Below are 18,785 nucleotides of genomic sequence, written 5' to 3' on the forward strand. Positions count from 1 at the left end.
ATGTATGTGTGTATGTGCAGGGTGATTCAAAAACAATGTGCCAAAATCACACATTTATTCCTTTCAAAATCATTGACATAGACTGAAATGATTAATTAAATTGTTAATTTGATAAGAAAGTCTCTTTATCAAGTAAGTTAACAAATTTAGTCATATCAGCTTGATTGTCCGTGATGCTGCTGGTGGTCACATTGAGCACTTGTAAAGCATGAAATAAAAACAAAAATATACAATACTTGTGTCAATGTAGTTATTGCCCCCCCAATTTACCGCAATGGTTTTGGCCCATTCTTTTTTTCATCACCCTGTATAGTGTATGTGTGTATATATGTATGTGTATATATATACATTATTTCTATATATTTATGCAAATATTTTGCGGTACTTCGTGCTGATTGCAGCTATGCTCTGGACCCGCGTTCCGTCGACATTCGCTGGAAGTGATGGTAAGTTAATGCAGCGCCAGCCGTACAACAACAGACGCCGAATCTCAATGACGCACCCTGAGCCACCCAGGTTTCATTTTTGCAACGTGTTGACAGTTAGAGCTGTTCCTGAATGGGAAACATTTAGGAGCATAAAAATACTGCCAGCTTTAACTTCACGGCTGGTAATGACAGTGTTAGACATCCGATCTTCCTTTCCATCCACTCCCAGTCAAAATGGATTCGACATGTAGTACAAACATGGCACCCAAAATATTGTTTCACATGTGTGCGTGCGCAAAAAGTATTCCACATGTATGCGCGTAAGTGTCTCACATGTATAAGCGCAAAGATTTCACATTCATGCGCGTGAGTGTCTCACATGTAAGCGTGAAAGGATTTCATATATATGCGCGCGCGCTGGTCTCACATGTAAGCGTGAAAGGATTTCATATATATGCGCGCGCGCTGGTCTCACATGTAAGCGTGAAAGGATTTCATATATATGCGCGCGCGCTGGTCTCACATGTAAGCGTGAAAGGATTTCATATATATGCGCGCGCGCTGGTCTCACATGTAAGCGTGAAAGGATTTCATATATATGCGCGCGCTGGTCTCACATGTAAGCGTGAAAGGATTTCATATATATGCGCGCGCGCTGGTCTCACATGTAAGCGTGAAAGGATTTCATATATATGCGCGCGCGCTGGTCTCACATGTAAGCGTGAAAGGATTTCATATACATGCGCGCGCAGGTCTCACATGTAAGCGTGAAAGGATTTCATATATATGCGCGCGCGGGTCTCACATGTAAGCGTGCAAGGATTTCATATATATGCGTGCGCAAAAAATATTTCACATGTATTCGTGCACGCGTCTCGTATGTATGTGTGCGTGAATATCACATGTATGCGTGCGAGAATCTCACATCTATACGTGCGCAGAAAATGTTTCAATAGAGTGTGTGAGAACGTTTGATAAGTGTGTGTGAAAGGTAATCCTGAATTATGTCCCTAACGGCCCCCCATATGAAGCGGGCAGAGAACTGTCACTATATGGAGGCTTCATGGCAGCGATATTTACCTCATATGTGCACAGAAAAAATATTTAGTATGATCACCATAATACTGATTTGCAATGAAACTGTATATACATGTCAATTTTTTCCCGAGTGTTTTTTTTTTTTTTTTTTTCGTGTCAGCGTGTCGTGTGTTGGTTGGTTTGACAAATTATGTCAATCCGTCCATCATGTGCTACTCAAGCGCCCAAAACAACGCACGCAGACACGGGAGATGTCGCAATATGTCTACATTTTTCTTAACAGACTAATGAGAGTAGAAAGGCGACATCGTAAAGAGCTGACAATTATTTCTCGTCAGCATTTGACGATCTGAGATGCGGGGACGACAGGGGAGCTGACCGGATTATTTTATTTATTAATACCAGTGCAAAAAAACAGTATGATCACCATAATACTGATTTGCAATGAAACTGTATATACATGTAATTTTTTTCCGAGTGTTTTTTTTTTTTTTTCTTCGTGTCAGGTGTTGGTTGGTTTGACAAATTATGTCAATCCGTCCATCATGTGCTACTCAAGCGCCCAAAAAACAAAGCACGCGGACACGGGAGATGTCGCAATATGTCTACATTTTTCTTAACAGACTAATGAGAGTAGAAAGGCGACATCGTAAAGAGCAAACAATTATTTCTCGTCAGCATTTGACGATCTGAGATGCGGGGAGACAGGGGAGCTGACCGGATTATTTTATTTATTAATACCAGTGCAAAAATTCAACACGATCATCTTAATACTAAAAAAACAAAAATACAACAGAGCGAGATGTAAATATGATGTGTTGGTCGTTCCATATTCAGAAATTAAACTTTCGATGTATTTTTATTTTCGTGACAGCAAACATGCTGTATATGTGATTGTATGTGTGATCAAGAACCTGCTAAAGAAAGTCCGTGCACCCCCGCCCCCTACTCCCCTCACAAAAGGAAAATGTTTAACCGTGTCCTAAATCGAAATGCAAGCACGAGCCATGACTTTGAGCCCATAGAACTAGGACAGACGACGCGGAAGTTCTCCCTCGCTTTTGCAGCAGCAGGAGGGAGACGAGGCTGTCTGTGAAAGCAGAATGATACCGCCTGTCACTCATTTCTGAAACTACGACGAGTGGTCAATGTGGAAGAGAGGGAGGGACCAAGCAATGTCACTTCCCGTTCAGTTATACTGCGAAGCGGTCTTTGGTGATTCGTTCGGCAACGTCACTTCCCGTTCAGTAACCGAACGATTCGTTTGGGCGGGGAGGGAGATGAGGGGGGCGAACGATTCGTTGAACGATTTGTTTGAACGAATCTTTTTACTGAACGAACCGGAATGGATTCGTTTGCTCAAGTGAACGACAAATCTCGTCACTATCCAGGACTTGAGCCAGTCACTTTCATCACGCCATCATCGGTTGCATTAGAGCCCAACTTCTCCGTACTTTCAAAACCTCTCAACTTGGTTTTAAAATCGGCAAACGTCATGACGTCATCACTCTGGGTTACGTAGACGCTAAACGGTTTGAATGACTCCGGCAATCCTTTTAGAATCATCGCAATTAGAAGTCCGTCACTGAGCGTCTCTTCCGCCTTTCGCAGTGCTGTAATGGCCTTTTCCGCCCTGAGGACATAGTCTGTGACCGTCTCATTGATCCCCTTATGGAGGGAAGTTAGTTCTGTATACAAGCTGATCACTCGCGGCTTGCCTTTACCTGCGTAATGACTCCGCAGTATCGCCAAGGCTTTTCGCCCGTCTCCTTCGGCGTCCCTCATTACTAGGGAGAGACTCTTGTCGTCAAGGAACTGGACCAATTCGGCGTATGCGCACTGAACCTTTTCTTCGTACATTTCTGCGTCGAAGTCCTCAGCGGATGTGTCTGGCTCATGCAGGATTGCGTCTTTCAGCCCCTGCAGCTGCATGTGTCCCATAAATTTTTCCTCCCACAGTTCGTAATTCGTTTCTTCTCCATCAAAACACAGTCTTAACCACCGGCTTCCAGCATCTCGTCTGGGCCCATAACCTGTTGTCGTTGCCATTTCCGATGCAGTTGAAGTGGGACAAGAACGACACGACACGACACGACACATGCGTTTTGAGAGAATCCACACTTTATTTACACACGTGCAATCCCTAAATAATCAAGCCCAGTGACGTCACCCCAGTGCAACCCGCCCCAACAGTCTACATATGAGAGCACAAACACCCCCATTCAAACCAACAATTGTCCTTAAACTGTTCGACTTCTCTCACGCACTTGTTCACAAAGAGGTGAACCGTGCCCAATCTTTGTTTGTGAATGGCTGAGCAGTTCAGGGACGCTCCTTTTATACCCAAATATTGCACACAGCATTAGCGATCATTATCACTAGGGATGTCCCAATCTGATACTCTGTATTTGTATCTGCCTCGATATTGCTATTTTTGGAGTATCAGACTTGGTGACAAGATCGGGTTTGATCTAGTAGTCGTGTGTTTTCAGTACCACCGTGCTTTTCTTCTGCTGTAAATCATACCACTAGGCAAATAAGTCAGCTGCCGAGAGACCATTGCTCTTTAGAAACTAATGATCATAACAGAGTATTGTGAGGGAACTGTGACAGTGTGAAGTATCACCAGAACTTTAACACAAAAAAAAAAAAAAAAAAAAAAAAATTTTTTTTTTTACATAGTTTCCAATCATTTGATCAGATCTCAAGTAAATCGCTGGTGGATCTAATTGGCATTTGAGTGGGTGTAAAAAAGAATCAGCGAATCCAAATTTTTAAACTCAAAACATAACAAAATTAATATTGTGGTGTATTTGATGGAGCTCAAGAGACCCTGCAGTGAAAAAGTGTGCCCTACATATGTAGAGAAGGTCCAGGAAAACTACCGCAAGAAGGGTAAGTTAAAAGGCTCCAATTCGCAAAACCCCATCGAGGTTCTATGTTGGGCCACAGAAGGGCGAGGAAGCCTGCAATGGAAGGGTCACTCGATGTATCATTTAGATCAGGGGTAGAGGTGTGCGAAATTTCCGATTCTTAGATTATTCACGATTCGGCCGTGGAAGATTCGAGAATGATTCACAAACATCCAAATTCCGATTATTGAAATATGTCAAGTAAAGCAGAAGTAAAACACACTCAGCGCGCTGCGCGGTCTTTGAGACGCAATGAGGAACGGAGTGAGAGTAGCTAAACATCATGCTTGTCATTACCTGGCCCCTCGGGTAATGCCAATCCTCAACTCACGGCTCTAGCTCAACTCATGCCGCGAGATAAAAAAACAACAACATACCTGACTGCTGCAGACAGCTGCTACAAAGTACGTCCACATAATGGTAGTATGGTACGGTAGATATCATACTTATATAGGACTAGATGCATATTAGACTCGGTGATGTTAGCAGCATATGTACAAAAAGCTAGAGGCGGGCGTTAGTAAACGGCCGCCATCTTAAAGCAGTAGACTTCCCTGCAAGGCTGTTGTAGCGAACCTTCCAAGGGAACCTAATTAACTTTTTATCTAAAATATTCCTAAATCGGTAAAATATTTAGATAATAGAATTTATCTTTAAAATAGTTTTAAAACTTTCACATGTCGAAAGTAGACAAAAGGGAAATTATGGAATAACGGGAGCAATTTTTACAACTTTAACGGTTGATTCACAACATTAAATTAATTGAATGTTTAAGCCTGCGAGGTATTTTTTTTTTTTTTTTTTTAATATAGTTTTTGTAACTAATGTACAAAACATTAAAAGCAGCTAATAGCGGGGGGGGGGGGGGGGGGGGGTTGTCATCAGTAATCTATTTATAATCGAATCGTAGCCTCTGAATCGTAATCGTAATCGAATCGTTAGGTGCCCAAAGATTCCCACCTCTAATCAGGGGTCTTCCAAACCACTACAGGTCCTGATTTTGTAACAACCGATCCAGCATAGACAGTTTAACCAATAAGCTTTCAGCTAAAACAAGTAGCACTTGACTGCAATCAACTGATTGCACTTGTGAAACACCAGATTTTGGTAAAAAGGTGTCACCTTGTTTAACTACAATGAAATCCTGCACCCACAGCAGGCTGTTGTGGAATAGGTTGGAGACCCCAGATTTAGATCCAACTGGATCTCTTTTGGACAAGCTTGGCTTTGAGATTAACACTCTATCTCACTCAATCTATCAACTGCGATTAAATGGAACACAACTATTCTACTGTACTCTCTTCCGCTTCACAAAGGAGACTAAGTACAAATGTTAACTTTTATTAGTAGAAAAAATATAGATTCTGCATATTAATTGCAACACATTTGAAACAGACATGTAACTTTGATAAAATGTACTGTATGAATAAAGTATTACAGCATGTACCAACTCATCAGAAATACTTAAGAAAACAGGTGGGTATGTTCCACACTTTCAGCGCTCTACATTGAGGAATATCCTACGCTTAGACACACCCGCTTGGCCATGCTTCTCCAGGAGCTGCTTGAGGGGACCAGGGTCGGCCGACAGCAGGACGTCGTCATCTCGGCGGTCCCAAAACGGTGAATTAAAGGACGTGGGATGCGAAAGCAGGCGTGATGCAGCAGACACATCGCCACTGGTCTTCAGCAAGGCTTTAGTAACAGATATCAAGTCCTAGCAAGTACATTATAAAACATTAATTAAAAAATGTAACACTTCCCAGTTTTTCAAGATCGTCCTACAACAACATGACAATATTACATTACAATAGGGCTCTCGCGCCAGTTCGTGCTCTATGGAGGACCATGAAAGCAAAAATTAAATACACAAATTATTAAATGTGGCATTATTTATTTCGATACTAATTTAAACATTTACTCATTTCAAATTTTGTTTTTCACTTTTTATTATTATTATTTTATATTTATTTATTTATTTTTTTTTTTACTTTATTTATTTCAACATTTATTTCAACATTCATTCATTTATTCCAATATATATTTATTTATTTATTTCAACATTTATACATTTATTTCAATTTTTGTTATTATTTGTAATTTTAGTGAGATTTTTTTCCGCATTTACCACACATTTTTTTCTTCAATTTTCATTTCAAATTTTCCATGATTTTGGGATTTTCAAGGGTTTTTTCTGGTGTTTTTGTGATTTTTGCTCTCGTTTTAGGTTTTTTTTCTGTATTAAGTATTTTTCTGCACACTACTACGTGTATGCCTTGGCAAAGATATTATTTTATGTAAAAATATCTTTAGGTGAACCCCAATCTGGAGGAAAATGTTAAGCATGTGATGCATAATTTAAATAGCTAACCTGGTTCGTCTGCTTCATCAGGTTTCTGATGCACTGCATGTCCTCATCAACTTGGGCTCGCTCTTGTAGGGTTGCATCTTCTTCTTCAAACTCACCACCCAGTTCATGTAAGGATGCCGACCTGCTGGTGCGGCTTGGTCCCATAGTGGGGCTTTCTGATCCGCTGCATTCTTGTTCATCGTGGCGTTCGTCAGGTCGGGCTGGAGAAGTGTCCGCAGAGACCAATGTTTCACATGGTGTTTGGAAAATTTCTTCACCAGACTGAGGAAAGGAAAAAGGACTTGTGATTCTTTTTGATGCAAGCAAATCATCCTGTGCTGCTGAGCCAAGGTCACATTGGAGGTAAAAAAAAAAATGCTCCTATTACAATAATCATGTTTATTTCACTGAAAATATTTCTAGAAATCAAAGGTGTATAATTTTATTTTTTCCATTATTTTTTTATATGCCACTGCTAATGCCACAACATTGTCACAAGCATCTCACCAAGTAATATGCTCCAAGACATCTGTTTCACCATGGGTGCTGCATGTCATACCTGACAAATTGTAAGGTTTCGGCGTAATTTGTACAAGTGAGCACTGATTTTTAAATGTGTACGCTGTACGTTCAAAATCTGTACGTTTTTCGTGCATTATGTTTTTTTTTCTCCGTTCGGATTTTGTCTCCGTTTCGGCAGCGAGACAATGTGTGTTACGATGCATTTCTATGTTGGTTGAATGACGAGAGAAAAGTCAGAGACACTGAGAGAGAAGAGTGTTTGTTGTGACGCTGTAGCAAACGGGATGCTAGGCTAGGTGGCTCCAATATTTCCTGACAGTAACCGACAGCCTACAATCTATGCCTAGATATTGCACGCTTATAGAACTAGATGCGAAATGACAGACGGCGGCGTTAATAAACAGCCGCCATTTTGAAGCGGTAGACTTCTCAAAAAGGCTCTCTTGTAGTGAACCTTCCTAGCGAACTTGAGTAACTTTTTATTGAAAATACTCCTAAATCGGCAAAATCTTGACTTGAATCTATCTTTAAATGATGAAACAGTTTTAACTTTAACATGTCGAAAGTAGACCGAAGGGAACTAATACAAAAACAGTAGCAATTTTAACAACTTCAACAGTTGATTCACAACATTAAACGATTTCCAAACATAGCAAAGGATACTATGTTGTTTATTTAAAACATGAAAGGTAACACCAGTTACTTTGCGAAGTAACTAATTACTCTTACATTCAGGTAACTGAGGTACTAACTCAATTACTTTTTGGGAGAAGTAATTTCTAATTGTAATTTTTAAAAGTAAGATTAACAACACTGGTCATAAAGATGAAGTCTGCAGAATGGAAAGTGACACAAGTGGAGATTTTATTCTGCCAATTTGTTGCCGAACACAATTTGCCTGCAACTATTGCTGATCACTTCTCAGAACTAGCATAAGAAATGTTCCCTGACTCAAAGATTGCATTGGTAAGTAAATTTTATCAATTAACCTTTTTAATTTATAATTGGACAAACTAACGAACTACCTTCAAGTCAAATTGAATTGCGAGCTGAAGTGCTATGCGGGCATGAAAATGGGTCAGGGGTTAAAGAGGTGAGAAGGGTGTGGAGGAAATATGTTCCGGTAGGGCTGTCCCAAACGACTAATTTTCTCCCGATCAGTCAGCCGACTATTGTTACAATTAGTCGACTAATATATATACAAATTTTTTTTTTTTAAACTAATTTAGCAATGAAATTTTTGTTGATGCTTGTTAATTCACAAAACCATTTTGGAGCACTCAAATTCTTTATTTAAGTACAAATAGACATGTAAATAACAATAATTATTCACACATGAACACTGAGGTTAAATGCTGATAGTAGGCCTGAACGATATTGGAAAAAAACTATCATTGCGATTATTGGGGAGTTTGCGATATTATATTGCGATATTAAAATGACAAAATTTTAACCAAATAACTTGAATAGTTCCGTTCAGGACAGCTGCACTGTTGACAAAGAAAAACAGTTTGGTCGCGCTGCCTAGCAGGAGGGAGAGTGAGACACTGCTGTGCTGTATAAGCATGAAGTAGAAAAACATGAATGTATGTTGTTTTTAAATTCCGATGCTCTGAAAAATTGTGCCATCGGCCCTAATTTTTATAACTCAGTTTAATCCAGGATCAGCACAATTGCTGCATTCATGAAGTAAAACAAAAGTTTAAATGTTGAAAAAGAGAAAAAAAAATTGCACGTCCTGCGATGTGACTATTCCGCATGCGCACATTGCGATGGCGATGTTAAAACGATATATTGTGCAGGCTTAGTTGATAGAATTTACTAGTGCAAAAAATGGAATGTATATAGATTCAGAACACTGACTTCGCCTTTCCAATATTAATCAAAACAATTCTTATATCATTTGAAGATCGACATCGCGATGTGCAGATGTCCAATACTTGCATCGCGAGGACTTTCAATATTTTTTTTTCTTAAACACGCAAACTTGTTTTTCTGTTTCATGCTTGTACAGTGCCACAGCTTCTCACCCTGCATCCATGAAGTTGGCCCCGCATCAGACGCAAATATATACCGTATATAAAAATGTCAATCGTTTGTGCTGTAAAAAGTTTTGTTTGTGCTAATATCGTTTTTGTGATATTTACAATTTGTTTATAGGTCAATCTGAGGTCAACTAGCCCCACATTTTTCGTGTCAATCGTTTGTGCTTCGTTTTTGCTGTAAAAATTGTTTGTACTGCAACGATTTTGTAGATATACTTTCAATTTGTTGTGATGATCAGTGTTGTTAATTTGAGAGAACTCACTCAATGAAACATTTAATAAAGACAAGCATTTTTCTACATTGTTCTTGTTTAAAAATAATTCACACTATGAAGGCGGCATGGTGGAAGTGATTAGCACGTTCACCTCATGTAGCATGTTCTTCCCGTGCCTGCATGGGTTTTCTCCGGGTTCCTGCCACAACCCAAAAAAAACGTGCATGGTACCCTGACTGAACACTACAAATTGTCCGTAGGTGTGAACGGATGTGAATGAATTCTGCCTAGAGTTAGCTGTGAAAGGCTCCAGCACCCCCGCGGCCTCGTGAGGAAAAGTGGCACAGAAGATGAATGAATAAATTATCTGAATGTGAATGAGAGTGATTGAAAGTATGGCATTAAATATGATGCAATGAAAAATGTGGGCGGAGCTACATTTTGTGCTGGTGCACCTTAACAAAAAAGAACAACCAATAGAAAAAGTAAGTGTGGAGCCTTGGCAAAAAATATCACAATGTTATTTTTTTTCCGATAGCTTTCAGGCCAATCCTAAACAGAGCTATTCAAGTTACCTAGTGAAAATTCTTCTATTTTTAATATTGCAATATAATATTGCAAAACCCCTTTCGTAACGTGAGGTACAGTACAGTATATACACATAAACAATTTACCTACCTCACTTTCACCGGAACTGGAAAACTCCCTTAAGATCTTTTCTATCTGAGTCTTCTTCCTCTCTCCCTGGCCTAATTTAGACTGACCTGCAAAGAGCAAATGAAAAAAAAAAAAACTAGACAAAGACCAAACTAAGTTTAATTTATTAATTAAGGGTAATTCGATCCATCAGCCACCAATTATTAACCAATTTCTATCAATTGTAATGACTGTTGAACTTTAAGCTATTCAGAAGCATGCAGTGAAGTGTTTCTTCCTCTCTCCCTTCACACTGTGTGGCAAGGCTCAACCAGGAATGGGCAGTATTTCAACTATATGAATTCAATTACAGTGCTGGCCAAAAGTATTGGCACCTCTGCAATTCTGTCAAATAATGCTTAATTTCTCCCAGAAAATAATTGCAATTACAAATGCTTAGGTAGTAATATATTCATTGATTTTGCTTGCAATGAAATGACACAAAAGAGAATGGGGAAAAAAATTAAATCATTATCACTTTACACAAAACTCCAAAAATGGGCTGGACAAAAGTATTAGCACCCTTTGAAAAATCATGTCATGCTTCTGTAATTTGTGTAATTAACAGCATCTGTTAGTTACAGTGGGGCAAATAAGTATTTAGTCAACCACTAATTGTGCAAGTTCTCCCACTTGAAAATATTTGAGAGGCCTGTAATTGTCAACATGGGTAAACCTGAACCACGAGAGACAGAATGTGGGGAAAAAATCACATTTTTTGATTTGTAAAGAATTTATTTGCAAATCATGGTGGAAAATAAGTATTTGGTCAATACCAAAAGTTCATCTCAATACTTTGTTAGGTACCCTTTGTTGGCAATAACGGAGGCCAAACGTTTTCTGTAACTCTTCACAAGCTTTTCACACACTGTCGGTGGTATTTCGGCCCATTCCTCCATGCAGATCTCCTCTACACCAGTGATGTTTTGGGGGTGTCGTTGGGCAACACGGCCTTTCAACTCCCTCCACAGATTTTCTCTGGGGTTGAAATCTGGAGACTAGCTAGGCCACTCCAGCACCTTGAAAAGCTTCGTACGAAGCCACTCCTTTGTTGCCCTGGCTGTGTGTTTGGGATCATTGTCATGCTGAAAGACCCAGTCACGTCTCATCTTCAATTCCCTTGCTGATGGAAGATTTTCACTCAAAATCTCTCGATACATGGCCCCATTCATTCTTTCCTTTACACGGATCAGTCGTCCTGGTCCCTTTGCAGAAAAACAGCCCCAAAGCATGATGTTTCCACCCCCATGCTTCACAGTGGGTATGGTGTTCTTCGGAGGCAATTCAGTAATTCTTTCTCCTCCAAACACGAGAACCTGTGTTTCTACCAAAAAGTTTGGTTTCATCTGAGCATAACACATTCTCCCAGTCCTCTTCTGGATCATCCAAATGCTCTCTAGCGAACAGCAGACGGGCCTGGACATGTACTTTCTTCAGCAGGGGGACACGTCTGGCAGTGCAGGATTTGAGTCCCTGGCGGTGCATTGTGTTACTGATAGTAGCCTTTGTTACTGTGGTCCCAGCTCTCTTTAGGTCATTCACTAGGTCCACGCGTGTGGTTCTAGGATTTTCGCTCACTGTTCTCGTTATTATTTTGACGCCACGGGGCGTGATCTTGCATGGAGCCCCAGATCGAGGGAGATTAATAGTGGTCTTGTATGCTTTCCATTTTCTAATCATTGCTCCCACAGTTGATTTCTTTACACCAAGCGTTTTACCTATTGCAGATTCAGTCTTCCCAATCTGGTGCAGGTCTACAATTTTGTCTCTGGTGTCCTTCGACAGCTCTTTGGTCTTGGCCATAGTGGAGTTTGGAGTGTGACTGACTGAAATTGTGGACAGGTGTCTTTCATACAGATAATGAGTTAAAACAGGTGCCATTAATACAGGTAACGAGTGGAGCCTCGTTAGAACTCAGACCTCGTTAGAAGAAGCGAGACCTCTTTGACAGCCAGAAATCTTGCTTGTTTGTAGGTGACCAAATACTTATTTTCCACTCTAATTTGGAAATAAATTCTTTAAAAATCAAACAATGAGATTTTCTGTTTTTGTTTTCCCACATTCTGTCTCTCATGGTTGAGGTTTACCCATGTTGACAATTACAGGCCTCGCTGAACTTTTCAAGTAGGAGATCTTGCACAATTGGTGGTTGACTAAATACTTATTTGCCCCACTGTACCTGTGGCACATAACAGGTGGTAGCAATAACTAAATCACACTTGCAGCCAGTTAAAATGGATTAAAGTTGACCTCTGTGCTGTGTCCTTGTGTGTATCACATTGAGCATGGAGCAAAGAAAGAAGACCAAAGAACTGTCTGAGGACTTGAGAAGCAAAATTGTGAGGAAGCAACCAATCTCAAGGCTACAAAGACCTGAATGTTCCTGTGTCTACCATGTGCAGTGTCATCAATAAGTGTAAAGCCCATGGCCCTGTGGCTAACCTCCCTAGATGTAGACGGAAAAGAAAAACTGACAAGAGATTTTAACAAACGATTGTGCAGATGGTGGATAAAGAACCTCGACTAACATCCAAACAAGTTCAAGCTCTCCTGCGGTCCGAGGGTACAACCCGTAATATCCATTGGCGTCTGAATGAAAAGGGACTCTATGGTAGGATACCCAGGAAGACCCCACTTCTGACCCAGAGCCATAAAAAGCCAGGCTGGAGTTTGCCAAAACTTACCTAAAAGCCAAAAACGTTTTAGAAGAATGTTCTCTGGTCAGATGAGACAAAAGTAGAGCTTTTAGGGATAAGGCATCAACATAAGAGTTTACAGGGAAAAAAACAAGGCCTTCAAAGAAAAGAACACGGTCGCAACAGTCAAACATGGCGGAGATTCCCTGATGTTTTGGGGTTGCTTTGCCATCTCTGGCACTGGACTGCTTGACCATGTGCATGGCATTGCATTATCAAGTCTGAAGACTACCAACAGATTTTGCAGCATAATGTAGGGCCCAGTATGAGAAAGCTGGGTCTTTCAGCAAGACAATGACACAAAACACACTTCAAAAAGCACTAGAAAATGGTTTGAGAGAAAGCAGTGTAGACTTCTAAAGTGGCCTGCAATGAGTCCAGACCTGAATCCCATAGAAAACCTGTGGAGAGATCTGAAAATGGCAGTTTGGAGAAGGCACCCTTCAAATCTCAGAGACCTAGAGCAGCTGGCCAAAGAAGAATGGTCTAAAATTCCAGCAAAGCATTGTAAGAAACTCAATGATGGATACCGGAAGCGGTTGTTCGCAGTTATTTTGTCTAAAGGTTGTCCTACCAAGTATTAGGCTGAGGGTGCCAATACTTGCCAATACTTTTGTCTGGCCCATTTTTGGAGTTTTGTGTAAAATGATAATGATTTATTTTTTTCCCCCATTCTCTTTTGTGTTTTTTCACTGCAAGCAAAATAAATGAAGATATTGCTACCAAAGCATTTGTAATTGCAATCATTTTCTGGGAGAGGTTTCTGGGATCATTATTTGACAGAAGTGCAGGGGTGCCAATAGTTTTGGCCGGCACTGTATGTATTCCAGTTACAAAAATCAGTTCTTTAGCTTGTGTTTTTAACAGGAATAAGGGTTAGTATTAGCATTTTCAAAATTAAATGCTTTTAAAGACATTTTAAGACCTTAAATACATCATTTAAGACCAAACCGTGTCCCAAAAATTTCTGATGGAGAAAAAAAAAAATAATTCACTGTACTTCAGGTTTTTTGATTTGCGATACAAGGCTAACGATTATCTCACGATATGGCAATACAACAATTATCGATCATTTTAGGATATTCTACAAAGCAACTAATACACAGGTAAACAAACTCTTTTCATTCTTTTGCTGTGAATTGGAATGAACAAGTTAATTTTGGGGCATTTGACGTCATTTCCTTTTGATTTTCGGTCACTTCTTGTTGAGACATTAACAGGTCACCTCCTGTTCATTTTGGGGCATTTACAGGTCATTCCTGTTGATTTGGGTTACACAAAAAGGAAGTGACTCAAGACTGTCCCCAAATGAATAGGAAGTGACTAAAATTAACAGGAACTCACCTCTAAATGTCCTATATGAACAGGAAGTGACCTGGAAATGCCCACAAGACACGGTTTGGTTTCAGTGCCATTGAAGGCGCTAGACGTCCAAGCAGGCAAAATGAATTGCATGTTGGGCGCCGTCAATGGCAGCCAATGAGCCAACACTATTCTAATGGAAAATTTTGAGAGCAACCCTGGCATTAAACACATCTTCTGGAAATGTAATACCTGCTGCAAGTTTCCATTAAATTTAAGACAATTTAAGACGTTGATTATCTTAATTTTAAATTTAAGACATTTTAAGGACCCACGGGAACCCTGTAATGCCCTATTTGCTGCTAACGCAAAACTTGGAAGATATTGCATACAACCAATTAATGTTACTGCAATAATTTTCTGCTTGCCAATTTGGAGGATTTCTGAAAATGATTTGGTATTTTCTTCAAATGCAAACACAAAAGGAAGAGAGAGAAAAAATTTGAGAAAGCAAAACTGCTTGCTTCATTATTCAATATACGCAGGAAATATTCCTACAGGGCAATTAATAATAAGCATTTTCCTTCTAATTTAAGGCCAAAATTTTAGATTCGCATATGGCTTTTCCATGCCAATTCATATGCTAAAAGTCAACCTCAATTCGTGTACAGCTCCAATACAGAATTGACAGATAATTTGCCGCTCTCTAATTTTCATCTACGTGTTCATACTAAAGTGCATGATTTGGCTGTTGTTGCAGTCATGTGAAAAAGTTAGGACACCCCATTAAATATTCAGTTTTTCATGAAGAAATGGTCAAATACTAATGTCTGATCTTGTTTTTCTTCATCTCTGGAAAAGACAGTGATGTAATTGCAAGTAAACAACAAAAAAATAGCATTGTTTAACTCATTAAACCAAATATATCAACAAAAATGCCTATTCTAACTGAGGGGAAAAGTTAGGACACCCTACAAACTAATAGCTAGTGTTACCCCCTTTGGCTGAAATAATTTCAGTGAGACGCATTTGTAGCCATCTACCAGTCTTTGACATCGGTCTGAAAAAAAGTCCTCCTCAGACCTCCACTCCTCACTCCTCAGAATATTTTCAACAGTGACTGACTGTTGAAGTGAGGGAAAACACCATGGTGAGATCAAAGGAGCTGTCTGGGGCCTTCAGAAAGAAGATTGTAGACACTTATCAGTATGGTCGTCGGCGGCTTTACACTCGTGTCCGAGAATTAGTTTCAGTCGTTTATTAGCCTATTTTCATGGGGGGTGTTTATGTCTCATATGACTTGAGAGGCCTAGTCTATGGTGGAATAATCGCTGCAATTGTGTACAAGGGAGGGTCGGTGGAGGACGGGATTGTTGTTGTCTCTTTTGTCTTCTCCTCCGTTTTGCCTCTTCGTTTTCTGTTCGTTTTTGTTCGAAAGCCACAATGCCTTGGTGAATAGCTCCCCTCCATGTTTTGCCATGGCAGTTTGCTCCCACGACGAGGGATGGATGTTAGTTCGTACCAGGGTGCGCTTGAGCTGGTCTTTATAGCACATCTTTAGGGCTCCTCGTGGTGTAGTGCTATTTGTGAGCTCGCCATACAGCATTATTTTGGGGAGTCGGGAAGAATCCATTCTTTGAACATGGCCTGCCCAGCGGAGACGGTGGTAGATAATGGTGGCTTCAACACTAGTTACTGAGGCTCGTTTTAGGACATCTATGTTGGTGGCGTGGCTCTCCCATGGTATTTTTAAAATTTGTCTCAGCTTGTACTGCTGGAAGCGCTCTAGGCTTTTAATGTAGAGTGTAGTGTAGTGTAGAGTCCTGTAGAGTGTCCACGTTTCGCATGCATACAAGAGTGTAGACAGGACTATTGCCTTTAAGACCATGATTTTTGTAGCGACTAGAGGCGCGCGAAATTTCCGATTCTTAGGTTATTCGCGATTCGGCCGTGGAAGATTCGAGAACGATTCACAAATATCCAAATTCCGATTATTTAATTATACCAGGTAAAGCGGAAGTAAAACACCGTCTGCGCGGTCTTTGGGGCGCAATGAGGAATGGACCGCTAGATAAAAAAACAAACATACCTGACTGCGGCTAACAGCCGCTACAAACAACGCCCAGTTGCTAGTTGCTGTAAACATACGGCTACAGTAGATATCATATATATGTAGAACTAGATGCAAAATGACGGACGACGTCGGTGTTAGAACATGTATTATTAAACAGAGATGCGAAATGACAGACTTTCTGGCGTAAGTAGACAGCAGCCATCTTAAAGCAGTAGACTTCTGTAGAAGGCTTTGTTGTAGCGAACCTAATTAACTTTTTATCTAAAATACTCCTAAATCGGCAGAATCTTGTCTTAAATCTATCTTTAAATAATGAAATAGTGTTAAAACTTTGATATAAGTAGACAGAAGGGAAATTATGGAATAACGGGAGCAATTTTAACAACTGTAACAGTTGATTCCCAACATTAAATTAATTGAATGTTTAAAGCTGCTGATATAGAAGGGGGACTGCAGTTTTTTATTTACCGTTATTTTTGTATATTTGTTTACTGTTATATGTTAACTTGATACTGAAATAGTAGAGGATTTTTGAACAATTTTGGAACTAATGTACGAATTAAAAAAGGAGGGGGTGCATCAATAATCGTTTTATAATCGAATCGGAGCCTCTGAATCGTAATCGAATTGTTAGGTGCCCAAAGATTCCCAGCTCTAGTAGCCACTGTTAGCGCGTGATTGGTAAACACTAGGGGTGCAACGGTTCAGTTAGCCCACGGTTCGGTTTGAACCTCTGTTTTGGGATCACAGTTTCAGTTCGGTTTCGGTTTGCTTTTTTTTTTTAAATAAAAAACTGCCTTTATTTTGCTTTTAAGAAAGTGAAATAAACACTTAAAATGTAAACATTTTCGACGGTTAATATGCCTCTTAGCTCTTTGGCTTTTGTAGTGACTACTGAAATACACAAACAGTAGTAAAAAAGTTACTTGGCAAAGTAACTGGTGTTACCTTTCATGTTTTTTTCCCCATTTTTTCCAAAAACAAAAACATAGTAACCTTTGCTATGTTTGGAGGTCATTTAATGTTGTGAATCAACCGTTAAAGTAGATGAAATTGCTTCCATTTTTGCATTAGCTCCCTTATATCTACTTTCGACATGTGAAAAATTTTAAAACCGTTTAATCCTTTAAATATAGACTCAAGTCAAGATTTTTCTGATTTAGGAGTATTTTAGATGAAAAGTTACTTAGGCTCGCTAGGAAGGTTCACTACAACAGAGCCTTTCTGAGAACTTTACTGCTCTAAAATGGCGGCTGTTTACTAACGCTACCGAGTCTTTCATTTTGTATGTAGTTCTATATGCATGAAATATCTAGGCGTAGATTGTAGGCTGTCGGCTACAGTCAGGAAATATTGGAGCCACCTAGCCTAGCATCGCGTTTGCTACAGCGTCACAACAAACACTTTTCTTTTCTGGCGTCATTCAACCAACGTATTAACGCACATTGTCTCGTTGCCGAAAAGGGTGACAAAATCTGAACGGAGCGAAAAAATAAAAATAAAAACGTAACGCACGAAAAACTTACACATTTAAAAATCAGTGCTCACTTGTAAAAATTACGCCAAGACCGTACAACTTGACAGGTATGAATTATAGTGGACCGTCACAGTTAGGTAGTAGCACTCTGTAGCATGGGACGTCCAACTATCAGTGGTCAGGGCGAAACTATGTGCTTTAGCGAAATCCTCTTCGATGGCTTTGCATGCCATTTCATAAATGTCGGGGATTACGTTGTTGGAGAAATATGTCCGCGAGTGAACAATGTAACGCGGGTCAAGCGTTGCAAATAAATTAACGAACGTGTGTTTTCACTGGTGTCCTCTTCGGGGTAGTCCTGCTCTGAGAAAGGGATAACTGTGGGTGATGCCGGCCAGCTGAGGTGCCGGAGTCATGTTATAAGTGTTTCCATTAGCATAGGGAACAAGCGCTGAGCTATGCTTGAATATGGATTTATTTTTTTTCCCAATATTTTCTCTCCCTCCGCATTGTAGTCCACAGGGAACCCGAAATGTTGCCACACTGCAGATTTGAAAGAGCCAGGTGCTTCCTCAAAATTTGGTCTCTCCACTCCTCCGCTCGACATAGCGTTTTGTTTTCTTTCTTGTTTCACTTTCACTTCGCTTGTAAGCGAGAGAGGCCGTTTCTCTGCTTCTATTACACAGGTGCTTGACAGCGATCAGACATTTACTTGCGGGGCGGGAATTTCTCCACAGCTGTGCTTCACGTCACACACAGGCACACAGAGCTCGACCAATTCATTCCACAAGCGTTCGGAATAAATTAATTGCAAAACCGAAAAGGCGCGGTTCATAAAGGCGTATTGAACCGTACAGGGCGAACCGTACGGTTCGGTTTTGAACCGCAAACCGTTGCACTGCTAGTAAACACCCGATTACTGAGCTGCCCATAGGCAGAGTGGGCTGCCCTGATTCTTTTTTGAACATCCTTTATACATGTGGGAGTCGAAGGAAGGATGCTGCCTAGGTATGGAAATTGGTCCGCTTCC

The 18,785-nt window shown here is 40.2% G+C and overlaps 1 protein-coding gene across 2 annotated transcripts in view; it reads right to left on the reverse strand.

The window, feature by feature from the left end:
• Nucleotides 1–5,703: 5,703 nt before the first annotated feature.
• Nucleotides 5,704–18,785, reverse strand: part of terf2ip (telomeric repeat binding factor 2, interacting protein) — a 54,519-nt gene continuing 41,437 nt past the window's right edge. For both annotated transcript variants that reach the window (XM_057846213.1, XM_057846212.1), the window contains 3 exons: nt 10,189–10,274; nt 6,750–7,010; nt 5,704–6,095 (listed from right to left, as the gene is read on the reverse strand). In XM_057846213.1, the coding sequence (XP_057702196.1) occupies nt 5,874–6,095; nt 6,750–7,010; nt 10,189–10,274 (569 nt within the window). In that variant the 3' untranslated portion in view covers nt 5,704–5,873. The remainder of the gene's footprint in view (nt 6,096–6,749; nt 7,011–10,188; nt 10,275–18,785) is intronic.

Source organism: Corythoichthys intestinalis, chromosome 9, assembly GCF_030265065.1.
Source record: "Corythoichthys intestinalis isolate RoL2023-P3 chromosome 9, ASM3026506v1, whole genome shotgun sequence".
Taxonomy (NCBI): Eukaryota; Metazoa; Chordata; class Actinopteri; order Syngnathiformes; family Syngnathidae; genus Corythoichthys; species Corythoichthys intestinalis.